Source organism: Mirounga angustirostris, unplaced genomic scaffold (genome assembly GCF_029215605.1).
Source record: "Mirounga angustirostris isolate CCGP_5_RB_7025 unplaced genomic scaffold, mMirAng1.0.hap1 SCAF_8, whole genome shotgun sequence".
Lineage (NCBI taxonomy): Eukaryota > Metazoa > Chordata > Mammalia > Carnivora > Phocidae > Mirounga > Mirounga angustirostris.
The window spans coordinates 11,926,288-11,948,076 of record NW_026991716.1 but is presented as its reverse complement, the minus strand read 5'-3'; the positions used below and the strand labels follow the sequence as shown (position 1 = coordinate 11,948,076).

The window sequence follows — 21,789 nt, the reverse complement described above, 5'->3', positions numbered from 1 at the left end:
TCCTATAAAGAAACCAAAGAGGTAGGTTAATTAATGTATTGGCAAAAAGGAACAAGTAGTAAATGAGTGAAGAGTAGTAGGCCTTGAATTATTAATAGCTACTACACCTGTTAGGTTCCGAGATTGGGTCCCTAACCTTCAAGATGGGGAATAACATCTGGTTGCCTGAGAGAAGGGGCTGGAAGCACAGCAGGGCTCAATTAAGGGCTCATTTAATGAATGAATAACGCACGAGCCAGGATGCACTACCCAAGAGAGGGCCTTAGAGCCCCGTAAGGTGTTCGGATTCCGCACGGCCAGTAAACAGAAGCCTCTGGAGAGGATTTAGACAGAAGCACTAGCTCAAGCTCCCCGGCTCAGGGGGTCACCTGCAAAAACTTTCATACTCAGATTTTGTTTTTCAGCTGACGAGGTCTAAAAGGAGGAGCAGCCGTTCCGCCTTCCGACCACCCACTGCGGCAACCCCCGGGGGGAAAGTTTGCTCTGGGCGTGGGGGTGGCTCTCTGTCCTTTTTGCGTGCGCCTCTCCCGAAAAGCGCTCTCGGAGCGACCCAAGGCTTCTGGAGAACGGCAGGCTGCTCGGAGGCGCTGACTGCCTGTCAATTCCAGCCCGACAGAGAGGCGCCCCCGCCTCGGAGCCCCCGGCGGTCGCCCGCTCGGAGCAGCGTCGCCCAGCGGGCAGAGGCGGCCGGCGCGTCCCGGAGCCGCCCTCCTCCCGCAGCCCTCGGCGGCCGCAGGCTGCCCCCTCCTGGGGCGGCCGGGCGGCGGCCGAGCGGGCGCCGCTATTGGCTGGCCGGGCGGCGGCGGAGGGGCGGGGCCGCCGTGATTGGCGGGGGCCCCAGCAGGAGGGGGCGGGGCCGCTATATCAGAGGGGTCCCCCGTCGCGCCGCAGGCAGTCGGGCTGCTGGAGTGCGGCGCCGCCGCGGAGACCCGTGAGGCCGGCGGGCGGGCGGGCTGGCGAGGGGGTGGCGGGGAGGAGGACGCGGGGGGCCGCGGGCGGCGGGCAGCGGCGCTGCAGCCTCCCGAGGGCCAACTTCGCCGAGCCCGGGGCTGGGTCCGAGCGGTGGCGAGGCGGCAGCCCCGCGCGCACCAAAGAGGAGGCGGCTGTGGCGGCAGCGGCGGCCCCAGCCATGCTGTGCTATGTGACGAGGCCGGACGCGGTGCTGATGGAGGTGGAGGTGGAGGCGAAAGCCAACGGCGAGGACTGCCTCAACCAGGTGACGACGAGGGGCCGGGCTGCGGAGGGGGGGCCGGCCGGTCCCCCGAGGCCGAGGGGCCTCGCGGCGGCGCCAGGCTCCGGGGCGCGCCTTTTGCCAGGGGACGGGCGGCGCTGCGGCTGCGGCCAGCGGGGGAGCGCGCCCCGGGCGCCCGGCCCGCGCCCCTTCCTCCTAGCGGCCGTGGGGCACGCGGCCCCCGCAGGCTGGGAGCGCGTGGGGGGGGCGAGGACGCGCGCGGCGGACGTGCCACCCTGCCCCCCCCAACCCCGCACTTTCCCGGAAGAAGGCGGCCCAGCACACCTGCCGCAGGTGTGTGCATGATGCCGCCTGTCGGGTCCCCGCGGGGTCTGGCAGTGCCAGCCGAGTCCCGAGATGAGGTGGCTGCTGGCGGTCGCAGGTCCCTGGGGTTGCTTGGCAGACAAGCGGGGCCCTTGTCTCGTGCTGCCTCTCAAATGGACCATTCGCCTGCACCTCCCGGTTTGCAGGGCTCAGGAGAACCATGGGTTTTGGTCATCCACTCCGTTGTCTTTAAAGCACGCATTTCCTCAGGAGTAAAAAAGAGTGGTTCGAAACAGTGCATGTTGGTATGACAGCAAATTTGATCTCAGATGGAAAGCTGTGTCCTCAAACCCCCTAGACCTGAGATGTTTGGAAAACCTCTTGTAACAAGCTTAGCTGACACTTGTGGCGTGTTTCCTCAATGTGTTTGTTGTTTTTTTTTGGAGTCCAGATGGTTAAAATTGTCCAGATAATCTGCCAGATCAGCTGTGCAGATTGTGCTGGTGGAGGAAATTCCAGAGATTGGAATAAGAGGGAAAATACCCTGTAGATTCCCTTCCTCAGCCTTTCTGGAAGGCTGCTTTTGAGGACTCCTTTTTCTCTACTGCAGTTGGCGGCGGTGTCCTAGGTGTTAGAGGAAGCACAAGTCTCTCCATTGGTTTAGCAACGCTAGGATCTAAGAACTTTGTTCTTAAGCTGAAGGCGGGCATTATGACACCTTTGTTGAACTTTGTGAAAAGTACGCAGGAATCTTAGACCCAGATGGTGTCCTTGGATTTGCTTCAACTACAGGGACCGTTTGCTCATCCATGTTGCACTCATTTTTGTTCTAGGTGTGCCGGCGTTTGGGAATTATAGAAGTTGATTATTTTGGACTGCAATTTACGGGTAGCAAAGGTGAAAGTTTATGGCTAAATCTGAGAAATCGGATCTCCCAGCAGATGGATGGGCTAGCCCCTTACCGGCTTAAACTGAGAGTCAAGTTCTTCGTGGAGCCTCATCTCATCTTACAGGAGCAGACTAGGTAAAATGATGCTGAAATAAACCAATGTCAAATAGACTTTTGATTCCATTTAGAAGGGCCGTTGCCCCTCCCCAGAGATGTTCACAGGCAAATGTGTTTGATACAGAGCAAGTTGGTTCATAACTGAGAAGTTTTCCATGGCACAGCCCTTTTGTTGAGGTGAACAGGGAGCCGCCTAGTTGGCCTGGGGTCCATTTTCTGGCTCTTGTGGTTTTTCTTGTCTTTATAAACAATGAGGGAGCAGGGTTGAATTCTTACAAACACTCGGGATCCCTGCCACGACGCAGGGGGGAAAAAAAAAAGGTTAAAACCCCAACTGACTTCCTGATAGCTGCATATAATGCCCGATAGTAACCTCTGCCTCAGCAGTGTTAGTACAGGTCATTGTAGACTCTTCTAACAGAAAGCAGGAAACAGTTCCTCTTGGGTTAGTTACTTAAAGTTAGTCAACTTCAGCCTAGTGTCAGATTACAGCATGTAGCAAAGAGCTCTGTCCGACTCCCTGCAGAATTTTAGAAGTTTTTAAGTTTCTTGAACACTTAGAGAACTTTGTAAGGCCAGTGTAACTGAACTCCAGCCTGCAGATACGTAACACGTGATTGTTTAGATTGTTGAATTTATCTCTCTACTTCTAGAAAACCACCAGCAGTGGTAGACAGCTGGAGCATGTGGTTTCCTTTTTCAAAGAGAGAATGTTTTCTCCACTGGACTGACTGTAATACTTCTTAAGGATGAGCCAAATTAGGAAACTGGCGTTCAGTATTTATTGCTGAAATGTGAGAGACCTCAATCGTATAGCGACATGTTTAAAAAAAAAAAAGAAAGAAAAAAAGAAAAAGAAAACGACTTATAAAAACAACAAACTGGATCTAAGTTCTGATATTTTTCATAATCCTTTGGTTTGGAAATTTGCCATGCACTTGAAAAATGTGAGTGTGACAATCTCGAGTAATGGTAAGTGGGCAAAATCCTTTAAGAGTTGTTAGCATGTCATTTTTTTGTCCTCTGCTGAAGGACTGATAGAAACATATTTTGAAATACTGTTCATTTGAATTTGAAATGTCTCTTTTACCTTGTTATGGAGCTTTAAAGAGTGAGGGAAATGTTCAGTTTTGTTTCTGGGCAAGCTAGTATATTACATTCTTAGTGTTCCTGAAAATGTCTTGCAAAATATTTGCATGATTGCACGTTTAAGGATGTTCTAGCTGTTTATATTAATCAGAATAGGGTTGTATTTCTTTGTTTTAACTTAAAGCTGATTTGTGAAAGTTTCCACTCTGCACTTCAATGTGATAACTTGGAGTAGAGTAAGAGAAAAGGATACACACACAAACACACACACATATATATATTACAACATATTGGAATTTTCATTGTGTAGTTTGATGATTTTGCAATCCTTTCTGGGTCTCCGGATGCAAATCTGTTTTGATGGTACAACTTTATTTTTTAAATTTGCAGAAGCTTCAAGGACCAAATACATCTCATTTAAACAATGGCTGCAGTCATAATAGCGTAATCCAATTGTGTTATGAATGATTACAGACTTTGAAGTTTGCTACTAGATGGTCTTTACCTGTGCTTTTCTGCAACTGAGTTAATAACCATTATTAAGTCCATTTTATTCATGCAAGAAATAGAGATATTCTGTGAATTAGATATTTCCTACTTTGTTGAGTCAATTGACTAACTCTTGAGATTCATGCCTACTAGCACTCAGAGAATACACATACCTAGTTACCTAGGGAATTTTAATTGATTTTAGTTCCTTTTGAAATCTTATCAAAAAATTAGCATGCTCTAAACATTTGACTTGCTTTTAAAATATTGGTGAATTTTACTTGTTTTTTATGGGGTTGTCCAAAATACAGAATTTGAAGAAAATGCCACTTTTAAAGCATAGAGCATTCTGCTCTAATAACTAAAGTGATTTGTAATTAACATTTGTACCTTTTCATTAGGATCAAAAGTTGTGCTGGGTCCAGTATAGTTACAATTAGCATTGTTTTTATGTGCATGATACTACAGGGCAAAAATACTGATTTTTCTCTAATGCCATGTTAGCCAGATAAAGCTGGTTGGTAAACTCTTTGATGTTTAATAATTCGTTATAAAATATTTATATAAACTGCCATGAAAATAAAATAGATCTGTTTACATAGCCCATAAACACAGCTCTGCCAGTCCAGTTATGAGCCCTGATTTTTTACCATCTCAAAGTCAAGTCAGGAGGGTACATTTAGTATACTCACAGTGTCTGGATAGTTTATTAAATGGTTCTGAAATATCCTGGCCGAATTGGCCTCTGTGGAGAATTAAAGTAGCCTACTCACAGTGGAGCTGGTCTAAGTGGGGGCAGTGAATATATTAGTTTGCATCATATTAGGGAGGCGGCTGCTGAATGGCAGACAGGAAGGCCTGTTGGTAACAGGAGAGTAGTTGGGGAGGGGTGGGGGTGGGGCAGAGGCCTTGCATTCTGGGGGCAGCTCTGTACCCAACTATTAGAGTGGACAGACTTCCAAGATAGCCAACCCTGAGCTTCATCTCAGTTGAAAGCCCAGGAAGAGTTTGTCTCTAAAAATCCTTTCTAGCAGTAAATTTTTTTTTCTTTGCTTCTGCTTCCTCTCTCTTATTTTCCTTAATGTTTTCCTAAATATATTTTTCTGAAGACAAAAAAAAAAAGAAAGAAAAGAAAAAGAAAAAAAAAAAAAAAACATACCAAGTGTCTGCTTAGATTGATACAGTTAATCTGGTCTCTGATTTGGTTCTTTACCCAGATTAGTATGTTTGCCTTTGAATGGGGGGTCTGGAAAGTAACCAGAGAGTCTTGTTCAGACTCCGCTAACACATTTCAGAGACAGAGACCAACAGGTATATCAGCAGATGTTTGCCATGCTGTGCATTAAAACTAAAAGTGAAACTAATGAATTCTGGAAGTAGATCTGAAATAATAGTGATCTTTGAAATTCTTGCCTTTCAGAGGCTCTCAGTTATTCACAGCAATTCAGACCAGATTGTGTCACATTTTCAAAGCCAGAGATTTGAGAATTATATGCTTCATCTACAGAGATGGTGATTATACCATCCACTGCCCATAAAATGTATCTGTTTCTCCTGACTTTGCTACATTTTAGCAGAGTTCTGTGATCTTTGCTAGGGGCTCTCCTGCTTCCTTAAGACTCACCAACACCTGAATTCTCTTTCCCAGAAATCAGCCTTAGTACAAGGGTTCCATGAGTCCTGCACTAAATGTTCAGGGAAATGCTGTAATCCTGAGCGTTGAATCCCATCAAGATTTTAGTGATGTGAGCAAGTGGTGTTGAGTTTGACTCATCCCTCGTTAAATCCTGCTGTCCTCCAGACTCCACTCAGTTGTTGCTCCTTGGGAAAGCCTTTGCTGGGCCTGCTCAGGAGACTGAACTGTCCCAAGACATCACGTAGCTTTCCTTTATAGCATCTAATGAGCGTATAACACTACCATTTACTTCTGTGACAGTTTGTTTATTGTCAGCTACTCTAATAATTTAAATTCCATGAAGCAGGGGGTTGATCAACGTCATAGCCCCAGAGTCTGCCAAAGTGCCTGGTGCATAAACATTTGTTGAATCAATGAATTGAGAAATTAGAAGTAAATAAAAATGGGGTTAACTGATACTGATAATACAAATTTTCTTACAGATAATGAAATGTTTACCAGTTTGCTTCTATAAACTGAAAAGTTTGAGACTATCTAAAAGAAATCTCACCATTAAAAAATGTTTTGTAGTGATTATTCTCTGTTAAGAATTTGCTCAGAGCTTGGCATTCTTTTGCTTCCTTCTTTCCCTCTCTCCATCGCACCCCAAGCCTTTTGTTTATTTTGGCTGTTAGTTCTCATCTAAAATGAACTACCACTCGCCTGGACCTTTTATGAAGTTCAGATAGTTTCAAGCTACAGGCTCTCTTAGTCTAATTTTCAGCCAATTTGTAGGTTCTAAGTACTTATTGAACCCAGGTTTTCTCTTCTCCCAACAAAAATCACTTAGATGTCAAAATCCAGGGAAGATGGCATCATTGAAATCCACAAAGCAAATGCCACATGCAACCATGGGCAGAGTTGAGGTGATAATCTTGAATGTATACAAACCAAATCATATGGATCCTAGCCAGGGCCTATAATCATTTTCAGTATCTTTCAACATATTGTCAGTGTTGGTAAAGGTTTCTTAGCATAATTTACCTTTGTGGAATTCAGAATGGGTATGTTCTGTAGGACACTGTTGCAGCAATATTTATCTGATACAAAGGTGTCACTGTGTTTTTCTTATCAACTCTATGCCAAAGAGTGGAATGACACATTCCTTGTTTTTTTGTTTTTTTGGTATGACCAAAGACAAAATAGACCCCAGGAAAGAAAAGCAGGCTTCTATATTGTTTTCAGAAAGTATTAATTAGCTGTCTGAATTCTGATTTATCTATTAAATTTTTCTTTTTGCTCAAAGTATAGGATGTTTGCATGATCATATGTTTATTTTAGCCACAGATCTCCCATCTGGGCACATTCAGTATCTTTATGAATTTCTCATACATATATATTTGTATGAAGTTTCCAAAGAACATTAAGAAATCGATTTGTTTATGTAACCAAAATGAACTTTTAATTTTAAATCTGTCATTTGAACTAAAACTGGACAATGTAGATGGCACATAGGATCAGACTCAGGGTGCCCAGTGATGCACTACTCCATGCAAATGAGGTACATTTACTCTCGGAGTCATGCGCCACTGTAGCCTGCTTCCAGACCTCTCCTGGATTTAACAGCACTCCCCACAATCCAGACCGTTGGGAGAGATCGTGTAGGGAACACGTTTAAACTGCAGGATTGCCTGGATTGTTGTTTGCCTAGGTCAGGTATGTGTTGTGAGTAAGTAATCCTATTTTTTCCAAGTGCAGATCTCATGCTTCTTGTAATCCTTTTGAGGTTGGGGGGTTTCCCTTCCCTTTCAGCCCCTCCCTACCCCCCATATCTTTTAACTGCTTTGGAACCTGAGAAAGAGCAAATTTGTTCATGGGTCCCATTTTCCATTTTGGGCTTTGAGAAGGATTTCCTTAAGCTGAATAGAGACCTGACTTGGTCATTATTTGGCCCTGACAGTTTCTCAATTGCAAGCCTTCCATGGAGTGTAGTAGATCTGATAGTTCATTTTAGGTATAGGTAGCTGTTCATTTGAATTCTGAACCATGACCCTAAGGATTTTCACTAGTGTTATTTACTGAACCTCTTATTATGAAAATTTTCAAACATGTAGATAAGTTGAAGATTTTTACAGTGAACAGCTGGTACCCTGATCTAAATTCTACTATTAATAGTTTAATCAGTTTAAAATACTTGCTTTATCACATGTTTGTTTTTAATGTTTTTCAAACTAAGTTATGGGTAAGTACACTTCCCCCTAAAGATTTCAGTATGCATATCCTTAAGTAGAACTCTGTATTTATCTACAGTTCTTTTTTTCCTTTTGATAAAATATTTACATACAATGAAATGCATAAATCCTAATTACACCATTTGATGAGTTTTGACAAATGGATATGTCTGTTTAAACAAAATCCTTATTGAGATTTAGAATATTACCACCACTCCAGAAAGTTCCCTCATGCCCTTCTGAGGTAAGTCCCTGCCCTCCTTCCCCACCCCCACCCTCCAGCATAGGTTAGTTACGCCCATCCTGCTTCACACAGATGGAATCATGCATGTAGTGCGTGCTCTTTTGTGTCTGGCTTCTTTTTGTTCATTATAATTTTTTAGAGATTCATCATATTATTATATATATATATACATTTCAACGACTGTTCGTGCTAGGTAGTATTCCATCGTATAAATATACTACTGTTTGTCGATCCGTACTCCTGGTGATGAACACCTGTTTTCCACCTATTCTGAGTAAAGCTGCTCTGGTCAAGTACAATCTTTTTTGAAAACATATATTTTCCTTTCTCTTGAGGAAATACCTAAGAATGGACTAGCTGGGTCACAGAGGAGGTGATCATTTAGTTTTTGAAGTAGCTGCCAGGCCTTTCCCCAAGGTGTACCACTCCGTCCTCCCATGGAGAGTTTCTGAGTCCCCCACACCCCTGCCAGCCTTCCGGTGGGGGTGTTGTAGGTTTCATTGATCCATCTCTCTTGATTAATAATGTTAACCACTTTTCTCATGTGCTTATTGGCCTTTCCTCCATATTCTTTTGTGAAGTATCTATTCTAGTCATTTACCCATTTTTACCGAATTGTTGTCTTTGCTTTTGAGCTATGCAGATTCTTTAACTATACCAGGTCTTTGTCAGAGATGTGTTTTGTAAATATTTTTTCTTCTGTGGCTTGCCCATTTTCTTTCTATTTTTTTTAAGACTTTTTATTTATGTATTTGAGAGAGAGCGAGCACGGGGGGTGGTGGAGAGGCAGAGGGAGAGGGAGAAGCAGAGAAGCAGACTCCTCGCTAAGCAGGGAGCACGACATGGGGCTCAATCCCAGGACACTGGGATCATGACCTGAGCCAAAAGCGGACATTTAACCGACTGAGCCACCCAGGCGCCCCTTGCCTGTTTTAATGCCTTTTGATGAGTAGAAATTTTTAATTTTGGCAAAGTCTGATTTATCCATTTTTCTCTTTTATGATTTTTGCTGTGTCCTGAGAAACTTTTGCCTACCCCCCAAGTGATGGAGATACTCTCTTACGTGTCAGTCTAAAAGTTGTTACGGTTTTAGCTTATACATTTAGGCCTAGGAGCCATCATGAACTGATCTTTGTTTCGGTGGAACTTAAGATACAAAACAAAACAAAAATGTAGAGTAGTTTTGTTTTTTTTTTAATTTGAAAGTTTTTAAATACAGCTTGGCAGTTGGAGCTAGGTTTAAAATAAACTGATGTGATGAACTGACTCATTGGACTGAGGCAGGCACGTGGGTGATCTCAGAAGGGCCTCTTAACTGGGTGAGGAACACACCAGCATCACTGGCCAGGCTCAGTCAGGTCTGGGGGAGAAACACTGTTCAATTGTTGGCCCTGGAGAGTTTTTAAAAATCGCTTCCTAGCCATTTTAAAGATGTTTTAGGTTTGTTCCTTCAATGTGGAGTCTAATAGCAAATGTGGATATAGTTGATTTGCATTTGTGTCGCAGAAAGTTCTTCAAAATGATGTCACCGGGAGGATACCAAAGGGCAGTGAGTGAGCGCAACCGTCTATGATGGTCAGGTCAGCAACCCCTGTCGGTTTGCAGAAAGTTCTGCTTTGATTATTAGATGATTTCTTTATGAGACAAGCCAGTGTTCAGAGGACAGTTCTCTGCTTACAGTTCTTAAAAGATAAATGACCTAACTTTATTCCTTAAAGCTATGGAAAGGAATTAATTTTTAAAGTAGGAGAAATTTGAAGTACTCCAAAACAAAAATGTATTAAGGATATGTGACTTTTTTTAATGAGAATATGGCATATCCTTAATATTTACTCCATTTTTTAAAAATTTTATTTTATTGTTATTTTAATCACCATACATTACATCATTAGTTTTTGATGTAGTGTTCCATGATTCATTGCTTGTGCATAACACCCAGTGCTCCATGCAGTACGTGCCCTCTTTAATACCCATCACCAGGCTAACCCATCCCCCCACCCCCCTCCCCTCTAAGAACCCTCAGTTTGTTTCCCAGAGTCCATAGTCTCTCATGGTTCGTCTCCCCCTCCGATTTCGCCCCCCTCCGATTTCGCCCCCCTCATTTTTCCCTTCCTACTATCTTCTTTTTTTTTTTAACGTATTATTTACTCCATTTTTTAAAAATCTTCCATAATGCTACAGCAAGTGTGAATTCATTTGTACCCATGATGCAAAGACCTTACTTTGTGAACCAGAATGTTTCACTCTGGGCCTCCAGACTGATCCACGTATTTCTTAGTAACTGAGTAAAACTTGAAGAACCACACAGCTGGAAGAATGTTTAGAAAATGCAGTTTGAGCTTTTGTCTGCAGGACATATTCACAGATATTTGCTTAAGACAAAGGTTTTTTTCCCAAAGACTTTCTTTCTTTTTTAATTAATTATTTATTTATTTTTAAAGGTTTTATTTATTTATTTGACAGAGAAAGACAAGTGAGAGAGGGAACACAAGCAGAGGGAGTGGGAGAGGGAGAAGCAGGCTCCCCGCAGAGCAGGGAGCCCAATGCGGGGCACGATCCCAGGACCCTGGGATCATGACCTGAGCGGAAGGCAGATGCTTAAAGACTGAGCCACCCAGGTGCCCCCAAAGGCTTTCTTTCTGTTTGCGATTCTAGCATGTAACCTAAAGCCAATTAGAGAAGTCAACCACTTTTGATCTTTAGTTAAAAAAAAAATTTCACTGGGGCAAATAAATAAAGTCTTTAAAAAAAAATTTAATTGCAGGTATGACTTCTTTGACCACATCTGCTTATTTTGATATGATCGGTAACCTTTCACCCATTTTACAAAAAGGGATTGGCGGGGGGTGGTCCATGAACTAGACAGTTACAGAGCAGATGGTTCAAGAGAAAAATAATAGGAAAAAAATACTTGCTTCAAAATCACCCCTCGAACACTTGAGCCATCACTGGATTCCTTGTTGGAATGTGTCTCCAAGCTCTGCCGTCGTCCCTGTTGGGAAGAGGGCATGAGACTATGCCCATGGCTCACCACAGCTGGTGACCCTTGCGGTCACTGCTTCATTGTCTTGTTCTCCTGAAGAGCATCCACGTGTCACCCAAAAATCAGTTTGAGGCTGGAGTTACCACGATAGGATATGTTCCTTCACGCTAAAGGCCGGTCAGTTCCAGCTAAAAAGGATCCGATCAGTTCACCCTGTGACTCCAGGGTGGGGCTTGGCACAGAGGCAACGAATGACAAATATTTGTGGACTCGAAATGAAAAAGTTACTTGGTAGCCATGAAACTGCAAAATACAGGAAGGGCCCTCTCCGAAAGTTCATGTAAGGGGGAAAGAGGAGGATTCTTCTACTTACGGGGTATGCATTGCCATCCAGCCTAGAATGGGTCGGGGGAGGGGGGCGGTATGTAGAAAAGGCCAGTTGTTCTCCTGCCCTCTTTGTGAAATTCTGACCCACAGGCTGAGAAGAGGTCAGCATTAGGTCTCAGACTGCTGACCACCTGTTACATTCTCTTACTGCTCCTTTGCCTTTGATTTTGGCAGCTTCCTCTCTAGGAGCAGGCGCGGATGGTTTGGAAAGAGAAATTGGATCGATGGTGAGACTCTTGCAGGCTAAACGTAACTCTTTCATGAAACAGAGAACTAGGCTCTAGGTTGATACTAGGGAAAGAAATTAAAAGATACTCCCACCTGAGCAGTGATTAAGTTGAGAAGACTTAGTTTGTGGTGATACCCTTAAGCTCATTCAGCACGTAGTTTCTTCTCTAACATCAGCATGTATTCAGAGTTTTGTTTCCCCTTTCATGAATACAGGGACAGCGATACGTTCACCAAGATGAAATTTACTGAATGGCCATCGAAAAAGCCTTTTGACAGCTAAATTAGTATTGTAACACCAAGATTGTAGGGGAATGCTAGTCCTCACTGCTCAGATAGCTATTTTAAAACAAGCTATTTCTGTGGTTATTTGTGCCCCAGTAGGGACCCCCTTCTCAGTTTAGCGGTGTGTCAGAAATACTTTAAAGACTAGCAGATGTTTGGGTTAATAAAAACCATGCTTATCTTCTTTCCATGCTCTTATGGCATTCTTACTGTGATTTCTTCATTGGGGCTTTGAATAAAGAAAAAGCTGCAGTATTTGGCAGAGTCTGATAATTTTAAGTATTTCTTTATCATTCTAGAACACACAAAACGTTGAATTTAAACATCTCTTAAAGGAAGATTAATGGCTCTTGTCTGCCTGACATTTTGAGACTGTCCATAGAGCCCCTCCCCCTTGTATTTCTAGCCCTGCTTCCTTCTGCTTTTCTTATATTGCTCATGGATCCCCTCTACCTGGGACATCAGACATAGGACTAGTATATAAATAAAAGCACTGTTGAGGACTGGAATAAGGGTATCCAGCTCAAGTGGGAAGCTGAGCTTATGAGCTCTATTCAGAGCAGTGTCAGAACTTAACTGCTGGTCGTAATTAATTTGTTACTGGAAGGAATATTGTGACATTTAAGCAAGTTTGAGAGGCTATAACAAGTCATCAAAGGAAGCTTATACCCGTACGTTTGCCAGAGACCAATTTTATAACCTAGGCCAGTCTGTCTGTGGCAGTTTTAGATAACTCTTGAGAATCTTGGGCACTCTGGATTAGCAGGCAACGGTATGTGGCATTTCCTGGGAGTGTCTAAGTCTGACATACCTTATAGTAAACGTAGAATGTAGTATTGTATGCAATTAAGACAGGCACAAATGGAATGGGATTTGGGGTCCACAGACGACGTGTGGTTTTACATCCATTCACAGAGCTCGCTGGTGCTAGAGACACTTGAGACGTAGGCTAACGTGCAGCTAACTGTAAAAGTTAGACTATGTCGAATACTATAATAGAGAAATAAACAGTTTGCATAGGGTATGGATGAAAGGGTATCTAAGTGAGGGGGCAGAAAGAATGCCCCTCAGGACAGAGGGAGCAGCCAAGACAGAGACACAGGGACATGAATATGTTTGGTCTTCCCAGGAAGAGGAATTGTTTCTTTCCCAGCAGCATAGTGGCTGGAGGGAATGATGGGACATGTGGCTGGACGTTGGGGGGCCAGACCCACAGAACCCTGGGTTCATGCCAACAGTATGCTTCCTTGGCAAACAGTCAGGGGCCCTTGAAGGATTTTGAGTGGAGAAATGGCAAGTTTATCCCAGAAACAAGTAGCTTGGAAGGTGGATTAGCAGAGTCTAGAGAGATTGGCTTGGGGGAGATTATAAATTCTCAGACAGTTGAGAGCTGCAAGTAGGACATAGGAGGTAATAATAGGGAGACTGTAACTGACTTTAAAGAGTTTGCAGAGATAGTAGGTGGAAATAAAACAAAAAGTCAAAAGTGGGTCTATGGGTAAGATAACAAGTCTCAGGTTCCCACTGGAAGAAAAAGTGGGTTTGGGAAGGAAAGCAGTGAGTTTGGTTTTGAACAAAGTGAAATTAGGATACTGAACATCAAAGTGGAGGCGTCTATAGGCACTTGGACATTTGAATGTGATGCTTTTAGAGAAGTTGGGGCAAAAACTAGAGATTTGGGGGTCATTTGAATAAAGGTGAGGATCTAAGATATGAAGTCCACATCAAGATCAAGTTTTTCTCAAGATAATTTCTTTTAAAAATTTTTTAAAAATTTAATGGAGAAACTTGTGTGGAGTTATTTTATATTTGATAACTTGAATGTTACTGAACTTGTCTTAATTAGATTAGTTTTCTTTGGGTTATACTTTTTATTCCAGAGAAACTTAAGTCCTTAGACTTATTTTGCCTTAATACTCAGGATTTAAAAAAAAAAAAAAAAAGGAAGTGTCTTTAGTGGCGAGCATTTTGGGGGTGACTTTTTATTTTATTTATTTTATTTTTATTTATCTATTTATTTTTAAAGATTTTATTTATCTGTTTGACAGAGAGACAGCGAGAGCAGGAACACAAGCAGGGGGAGTGGGAGAGGGAGAAGCAGGCTTCCCGTGGAGCAGGGAGCCCGATGTGGGGCTCGATCCCAGGACCCTGGGATCATGACCTGAGCCAAAGGCAGACGCTTAACGACTGAGCCACGCAGGTGCCCCAGGGGGTGGCTTTTTAAATTATTGTATTTTCATTACCTAAAAGGGATTGTGAAATTGCTAAGCACGTTGAGCTTGATATCAAGCTAGTCCCCCAGGATAACCTCCTCGCAATGCTTTGCAGGCATATCTTCTTCTTGCATATCAAAGAGACCCTCCTGGCAGGCCACCTCCAGTGCTCCCCAGAGCAGGCAGTGGAACTCAGTGCCCTCCTGGCCCAGACCAAGTTTGGAGACTACAATCAGAACACGGCCAAGTACAACTACGAGGAGCTGTGTGCAAAGGAGCTCTCCAGCGCCACCTTGAACAGGTAAGGCTGCATGGGGGCAACTGTTCGTATTCATCGAGCTAGCGAATTTATAGGTATTTCCCTAGGAAAATGAATCTCTGGTATATATACAGATAATTGGTGAGGCTAAGACTAGATCATTGCCCAATTTAGCCAGTTGTTCTCGAAAGATTCTTAGCCTTTTCTTCGAGAAATTTACAGACACAAAACAATCCACCTAAATGAATGCCCTTATATAAAATGCTGTGGAACAGGAATTTTTTTAAATCTCTGACCTCTGAAGGATGCAGATCTCTTCAAAAGTCTATCATATATGTTGGTATTTTCTTCATCCCAGCAAGGATTAAACCAAGAGACCTAACGTAGGTGTCTTAGTTACCTATTCCTGGAGAATAAGTTACCGCCAAACTTAGTGGCATACAGCAACAACCAGCGTCTCTCCCTGCTGGGGGTCGGGAATCTGGCTGTTGCTTGGCTGGGTTCTCCAAGATCTTTCATGAGGCAAGCTGTTGGTGGAGTTCAGTGTCATCTGAAGGCTCAGTCGAAGGAGGGATCCCCTTCCAGGTTGACTCACGTGGCATGTTGGCAGGGCCTTGTTCTCTCACCACACAGGCCTCTCCAGGGGGCTGTTTCATAATGTGGTGCTGGCTGCCCCTAGGGCAAGCCGTCAGTTAGAGCAAGAGGGAACACCCAAGACAGAAGTCAGGTCCTTTTAGAACGTAATCTCAGAAGTGAGTGACATCCCATCACTTCTGCTTTATTCTGTGCATTAGAAGCGAGTTATGAATCCCGCCAGTCATTAACACAGCAGGGACTCAACGCTCAGGTGAAGGGAATTGTACAAGGGTGTGACTATCAGGAGGTGGGGATCTTGAAGGACTGTGTTAGAGGCTGTCTGCAACAACAATAAAATAAATCCTGCATTTTTCAGTTGCAGGTGATCTAATCAATCCCTTATAATGCTATATCATAATGAAACTTAGAAAGTAAGTATAGATACCTGCGTGAGAAGTTCCTACATACAAAATTTCTTATGTATATTTTAGAGATTTTCCGTAATTCTTCCAATTCACCCCTATCCGGCATCCCCACTTGTTTTTTCTACTGAACATTTAATACTTGAGATCGAAATGGTGTCTTAGAAGTATTTTACAGTCAATTTGCTAAATAAATGAAATATCAGTGCTATATTGCTTTAAGTTTTTGAGATACATAAATGGCAGCATCTGCATGATTCAGTAGTGAAAATGATACCAGTTTCTCTCTAAAGACCACATCAGTTAATCTCTCCATGCCTCTCTGCCCTTCTGGTGTCCAGCAGCATTGTTGCAAAGCATAAAGAGTTGGAGGGGACCAGCCAGGCCTCGGCCGAATACCAGGTGTTGCAGACTGTGTCGGCAATGGAAAACTATGGCATAGAGTGGCATTCCGTGAGGGACAGCGAGGGGCAGAAACTCCTCATTGGGGTTGGACCTGAAGGAATCTCAATTTGCAAAGACGACTTCTGCCCAATTAATAGGTAACCTACATCTTAAATTTTTATTTAGCCCAAAGCGTGTGTATCCCTTTATAGCTCTGCATATGAAAATAGATAAAACCAGAAAGGGATTTCCTAGACACTTACCTTTTAGGAATCAGATGTTTCATTTTGGGCACGGATATTAATTTTATTCAGGCCTTGATAACCGTTTAATTATTTTTTATTTTATTCATTTATTTTTTTAAGATTTTATTTATTTGAGAGAGATTGAGCGTGCACGCATGCCCATGAGCTCGGGGAGGGGCAGAGGCAGAGGGAGAAGCAGACTCCCCACTGAGCAGGGAGCCCAACTCGGGGCTCGATCCCAGGACCTGGGATCACGACCTGAGCTGAAGGCAGATGCTTAACCGACTGAGCCACCCAGGCGCCCCTTAATTATTTTTAAGCTACGAACTCAAGTGTACTGATGTGGCAGAGTCAATATTTTTCAGAGAAGTTCACTGCTGTAAAAGTCTCCTTTCCACCTCCACACACACACACACACACACACACAGCTCACTCCAGCACTTCTCTCCACAACTACTTTCTGACCAGGGAGCGGGGTGCTTACGGGCAGTCCCAGACCAAGCATCTGGTCGTACTGCTGGGTCCCGAGCACAGGGGAATTCCGCAGAGGTGCACACACAGTGACAGATCACTCCTCCAGGGCGGGCTCACTTTTCTCTTCCCGGGTTTCAGGATCGCTTACCCTGTGGTGCAGATGGCCACCCAGTCGGGAAAGAACGTGTACTTGACCGTCACCAAGGAGTCTGGGAACAGCGTCGTGCTCTTGTTCAAGATGATCAGCACCAGGGCAGCCAGCGGGCTCTACCGAGCAATAACGGAGACCCACGCTTTCTACAGGCACGTAGCGCTCCGTACCCCACAACCTTAGCGTCTGTCCGCAGCTCTGGGTTTTCAGGTGACAACAAGGTCCCTGTGGTTTCTGGTATCGTTGTGTCCGTGAATCTTGTGCAGAATTTAAGAAATCTGCTGCTTTCGAACATTTCGTTTGTCCTTCTCTACTGTAGCGTTGGGAGTCCTTATCGACGTGGACTCGCTCTTCCCACAGCACGCGCGTGGGGACGAACCGCACAGACACCCCCTCCCCCACCCAGCTTCTCTTACCTTATTCCCTCACAACGCCTCCTCTCCCCGGGAACTCTGACTCGTTGGGCCCGTCCCAAGACTGCTTTGCTGTTCGACCTAAGTCATCTCTGTCGGAGAGCAGCTACCCCGACTGCTCAGTGCACAGTTAGGGTTTTCTAATGACAGTAGCGATACCCTCATTTCGGAAGGTGCTTTAAATAAAGCAGGCTTATGGTTTGACCCAAATATGTGAGAAATTAAAGCTGAGAAATTTAATTGCGATCTTAACCTTTTTTCTGCTAAGATAGACACACAAATTTTGGAGCAGAATGGAAAATGTGTGGGAATTTTTAGCATAAAGCCAGGAAAGAAGAACGTGTCCCTTTTTCCTGCCATGAGCGGTTTTTGGCCGGAGCTCCTATCCCCGGGGGTGGAAGCAGGTGTTCACGGTCCTCTCTGTTGATGGCTGCTTTATCCCAGGTCCTCCAGGGACACTTGAGAAACACAGAGGTAGAATCCTTGAAATGTTCCACACACATAACACTGGAAGAATTTACTTTGGGGCATGCAAGCAAGAATACAAATGTCTGCTGACACGAACATTCTTAGGCACAGTAGCATTTGAAGGTCTGAGTCTCGGGAATGCGCGGGCTTGTTGGTACTGAAGCGGACGTTCCATCTGTCCCTGCAGGTGTGACACGGTGACCAGTGCCGTCATGATGCAGTACAGCCGAGACCTGAAGGGCCACTTGGCCTCTCTGTTTCTGAATGAAAACATTAACCTTGGCAAGAAGTATGTCTTCGATATTAAAAGAACGTCAAAGGAGGTCTACGACCACGCCAGGAGGGCTCTGTACAATGCTGGTGTTGTGGACCTCGTCACGAGAAGCGAGCACAGCCCTCCAAACTCCCCGCTGAAGTCCTCAGAGAGCAGCATGAACTGCGCCAGCTGTGAGGGCCTCAGCTGCCAGCAGACCAGGGCGCTCCAGGAGAAGCTGCGCAAGCTGAAGGAGGCCATGCTGTGCATGGTGTGCTGTGAGGAGGAGATCAACTCGGCCTTCTGCCCTTGCGGCCACACCGTGTGCTGTGAGGGCTGTGCCACCCAGCTGCAGGTGAGGGGTGCTCGGCGGCGGCTCTTCCGCGGCAGGCTCGCTCATCCCACCGTTCACGGTCGATGAGCACCTGCTGTGCACCAGGTGCAAGCCGAATGCCCAGCTACACCTGGACACCCGGGAAGGGGCTTCCTATTTGGGGACTTCACAGGTACTGCTCTTGGGAAACATTCTGGATTAGCATACTGTTTTCAACAACGTAATTGCTCTAAGTCCTAGACTTTTCTCAGGTTCTGGAAAGGAGGCTCCGATTCCCAAGGTAACACATCTAGTAAGCAGGTGAGCCAGAGGCTAGAACCATCGCTTCCTGCTTCCTGACACTTAGGAGGATGGTCTTTATTATTTACTTAAAATATTTGAAAAAGAATACTAAGAAGCAGTAGTTAGAGCTCACTTTCAGTTCTGTGGGGGGATCGTTGACTGTGATGATTTGCGATTAATTTCCTTTTATTGCTGCCTATGCCTCAAGGGGCATCTTGGATTGGCTCTTGTTAGCAAGAGCCAATTAGTTAGCAAGTCAAACTAATTTTAATATTAATACAAAAAAAAAAAAAGCAACGCATGTATGTTTTCCTTTCTTGCACCTTACATTTCCCCTTACAATAATTTTTTCAATTTGTTGTCATTTCTAAGAACTGTTTGCTAAATGTCACTGTGGTTTTATTTCAGAATTAGCCCTAAATAATACCTAGTCCTCCAAAAGCTGCTAATTTCAGAACTAGTTTTAGGGTTATATACTGAGCCGGCAGGATGGCTTTGTCCTTCCTAAGAGTAGATAATGAGTTAATAACAAGGACTTATTTCTCCAGGAGCGGTAGGTCAGGGATTTGCCTTTTTCATGGTCGGACCCCCATGCCTAAAGCTTCCCTGTGGCTGAGGGAGGGGCCCGAGCTTGCTGAGAAGCCAGCCAGGGATGTGGAGCTATGACCTGGGATTCGGAGCAGAGCCAAGTTCACTGGCCACGTGGCATCAACCCAGTGGCACTGGCCTGGGTCAGCCCACTGAGCCAGGGACACCCAGACTCTGGAAGGGTCTCAGGTCTCCTACATCACTGCCAGAGGGATCGCACTCTGCCCATGCAAGGACCAAGCCTCGCTACACAGCAGGAATTCTTTGCTAATCACTTTACTCATTGTGCCTGGGTTAGAGTGGGACTAAAAACCTAAGTAATTGCGTGCAGTTTATACTTTTTCATAATATTTTGAATCCCTTGTAAGGTATAGACTTTCAGACCCATTAGAAAGCAAAGATACCGGGGCGCCTGGGTGGCTCAGTGGGTTGAGCGTCTGTCTTCAGCTTAGGTCATGGTCCTAGGGTCCTGGGATCAAGCCCCATATTGGGCTCCCTGCTTAGCGGGGAGCCTGTTTCTCCCTCTGCCCCTCCCCCTGCTCATGCATGCTCTCGCTCTCACTCTCTCTCTCTCTGTCAAATAAATAAAATCTCGAAAAAAAAAAGAGAAAGAGCAACGATCTCTACCACTTGAGAGCTAGAAATAGTCGTGGCCACAACTTAGGTAGCGAACGGAATAGAGTAGGTGCCGCGCATGAGTACTGAAGACACAGCCCCGCAGGTGTCCTAACCAGTACCGTGGGCTTCTCTTTTCCAGTCGTGTCCAGTCTGCAGGTCGACGGTGGAGCACGTGCAGCACGTCTATCTGCCGACCCACACCAGTCTGCTCAACCTGACCGTGATCTGACGTGCGGTGCACCTAACGGGACGTGCCACGTTTCCACGGACTGCGCTACCACTAAACTGTACAAATGATAGATCGTGGAGAACATAAATACTCCGACACCCATCTGCCATGCAACATTTAAAAAAAAAGAAAAGGAAGAATAAAAAGAATACTCCTCCCCACCAAAACATACCACGCGTAGAATCCGCACCTGCAGTGGTGGGGGCCGGGAAGAGTTCTGGGCCACGGACACGGTCGTTGGATTTACTCTTCTTGTGATCAAGTTAAAGGAATATGTGAAATCTGTGATGTCAGTTAAGCGGCTGCAGAGCCAAAACGTGGGTACCTTTTTAGGAAAGGATATCGTTAAGTCTCCTGATGTATCCCGAGGTGTAAGTTTCCTACTTGGCAGCAAATTTTGTAAGAATTCATTTCAAGAATTTACTTGGTTCTTTTTGTACGGTCATGGAGCTCTGAACATTTTAATAGGAAATTTTTCTTAAAGAAACAGTCATTTTAATGTCATTTCTGTTTTTATTACTTGCTCAAGAATGATTGGAAGGCGAACAGATGTAGAGATCAATTCTGTGACTTTTAAAAAGTTGACAACCAGGCTGTCAGATGTAAACCAGCCTGGCTTGTGAAACAGAGAACTCAGTACGCACGGCTTCCTTTCCCCCGTCCCTGCCCCCTTCCCTCCCCCAAGTCTTTCGATTATAAAATGCTACCAGTCTGGTTATAAGATTTCTGTGGAGTAGTCCGCACTCCTTGGGCTCTTTGAGTTGGTGGGATATTTTTATTTAAGTTGAAAAGGGACTGCACGTTCTTGGGGGAGCAGAGCATTGCTCGCGGAGATGAAGCTTCACGGTGTACCAACCAGAGGGCTCTCCGCTTTTCCCAAAAATTCCACTCCAGCTTCAGCCACTGGGGTCGCTTTTGCTCGAGCCATCAAGCCTTTTTATAGCCTTATTGTAGGTATCTTAGATTATTGTATGCTTTTTTTTTTTTTGTAGTAAATGCTTAAGTATTAACTCTCGGTTGTCTCCTCCCTAGGTCTTTGAGGGGTTTCGAGTTTCTTTGTTTCTATATTCTTAATCATGTTTTCCACTCCCACTTGGGCATTTTGGACGCTGGTCAGCTTGTGGGTTTTCTAGGACGTCGGAACACCTAGATGACCTTATTGGGTGCAATACTAGCTAAGTGAAAGCTAGAAACCTACACTGTCACTTTACTGAGATTTCCGAGTATACTTTTCATATTGCCTTAATGTAGCAGTAATGTGTTTATGCATTTGTTTCTTTGCACAGACATTTTGTCAAATATTAAAACTCTACTTTTTTATGGCACATATTAGCATATAAGCCTTTATTCCAAGAGGTATTTATTTTTTCACTTGTAAAAAAAAAATAATGTTTCCACATAAAGAACTCTGTTCTATCCTAAAGGACTTCTGTCTTTTGTATTCAGGATAATAAAGACTTTAAAGCAAATGTGGTGTTTGTGTCTTCACAGTTCTTGTCATTTAAACCAGTTTTATTCACTAAAAAAGGGAGGAGCATTGATAACATCCTGCTTGGTATCTACTTTGGTCCTATATGGAAAATTTGAAAACTTTGAGAGTATTGGCTCTAATTGAGAACATTCATCCCATTATTCTCTCCTCTGTTTTCTGGGCTGGGGTTGAAATGTAGGTGAAAATGGAGTAATAGCTATAAGCAGATGAAAAGTTAAAAATTGGGGACAGGACTAGAAGGTACTGGAGAAGGAAAGGAATGACAGAGTTGGAAGTTAGCCATTTAAACTCAGATGATGCCGCTAGTTGCCTGGTCGGGACAGGTGAGCGCCTGTC

At 44.4% G+C, this 21,789-nt stretch overlaps 1 protein-coding gene across 3 annotated transcripts; it reads left to right on the top strand.

The window, feature by feature from the left end:
* The first annotated feature begins 959 nt into the window (after positions 1-959).
* On the top strand, positions 960-21,430 carry MYLIP (myosin regulatory light chain interacting protein). 3 transcript variants are annotated; one of them, XM_045866341.2, is made up of 7 exons: positions 960-1,216; positions 2,329-2,519; positions 14,381-14,566; positions 15,867-16,064; positions 16,764-16,928; positions 17,845-18,265; positions 19,872-21,430. In XM_045866341.2, exons 1-7 carry the CDS (start codon positions 1,130-1,132, stop codon positions 19,959-19,961), a joined length of 1,338 nt encoding a protein of 445 aa, XP_045722297.1. In that variant the 5' UTR covers positions 960-1,129; the 3' UTR covers positions 19,962-21,430. The 3 variants fall into 3 exon arrangements, with proteins under 3 accessions (XP_045722297.1, XP_045722296.1, XP_064453215.1); XM_045866340.2 differs by having other exon boundaries at positions 15,864-16,064; XM_064597145.1 differs by lacking the exons at positions 960-1,216; positions 2,329-2,519 and adding an exon at positions 10,955-11,766 and having other exon boundaries at positions 15,864-16,064.
* The last annotated feature ends 359 nt before the right edge of the window (positions 21,431-21,789 follow it).

Bases quoted from the DNA above. Each gene is read 5' to 3' on its own strand.
- MYLIP (XM_045866340.2), top strand. From the start codon at position 1,130: ATGCTGTGCTATGTGACGAGGCCGGACGCGGTGCTGATGGAGGTGGAG. The intron at 14,567-15,863 runs GTAAGGCTGCAT...TCTGGTGTCCAG, and splicing joins TCCAGCGCCACCTTGAACAG to CAGCATTGTTGCAAAGCATA. The intron at 16,065-16,763 runs GTAACCTACATC...CCCGGGTTTCAG, and splicing joins GACTTCTGCCCAATTAATAG to GATCGCTTACCCTGTGGTGC.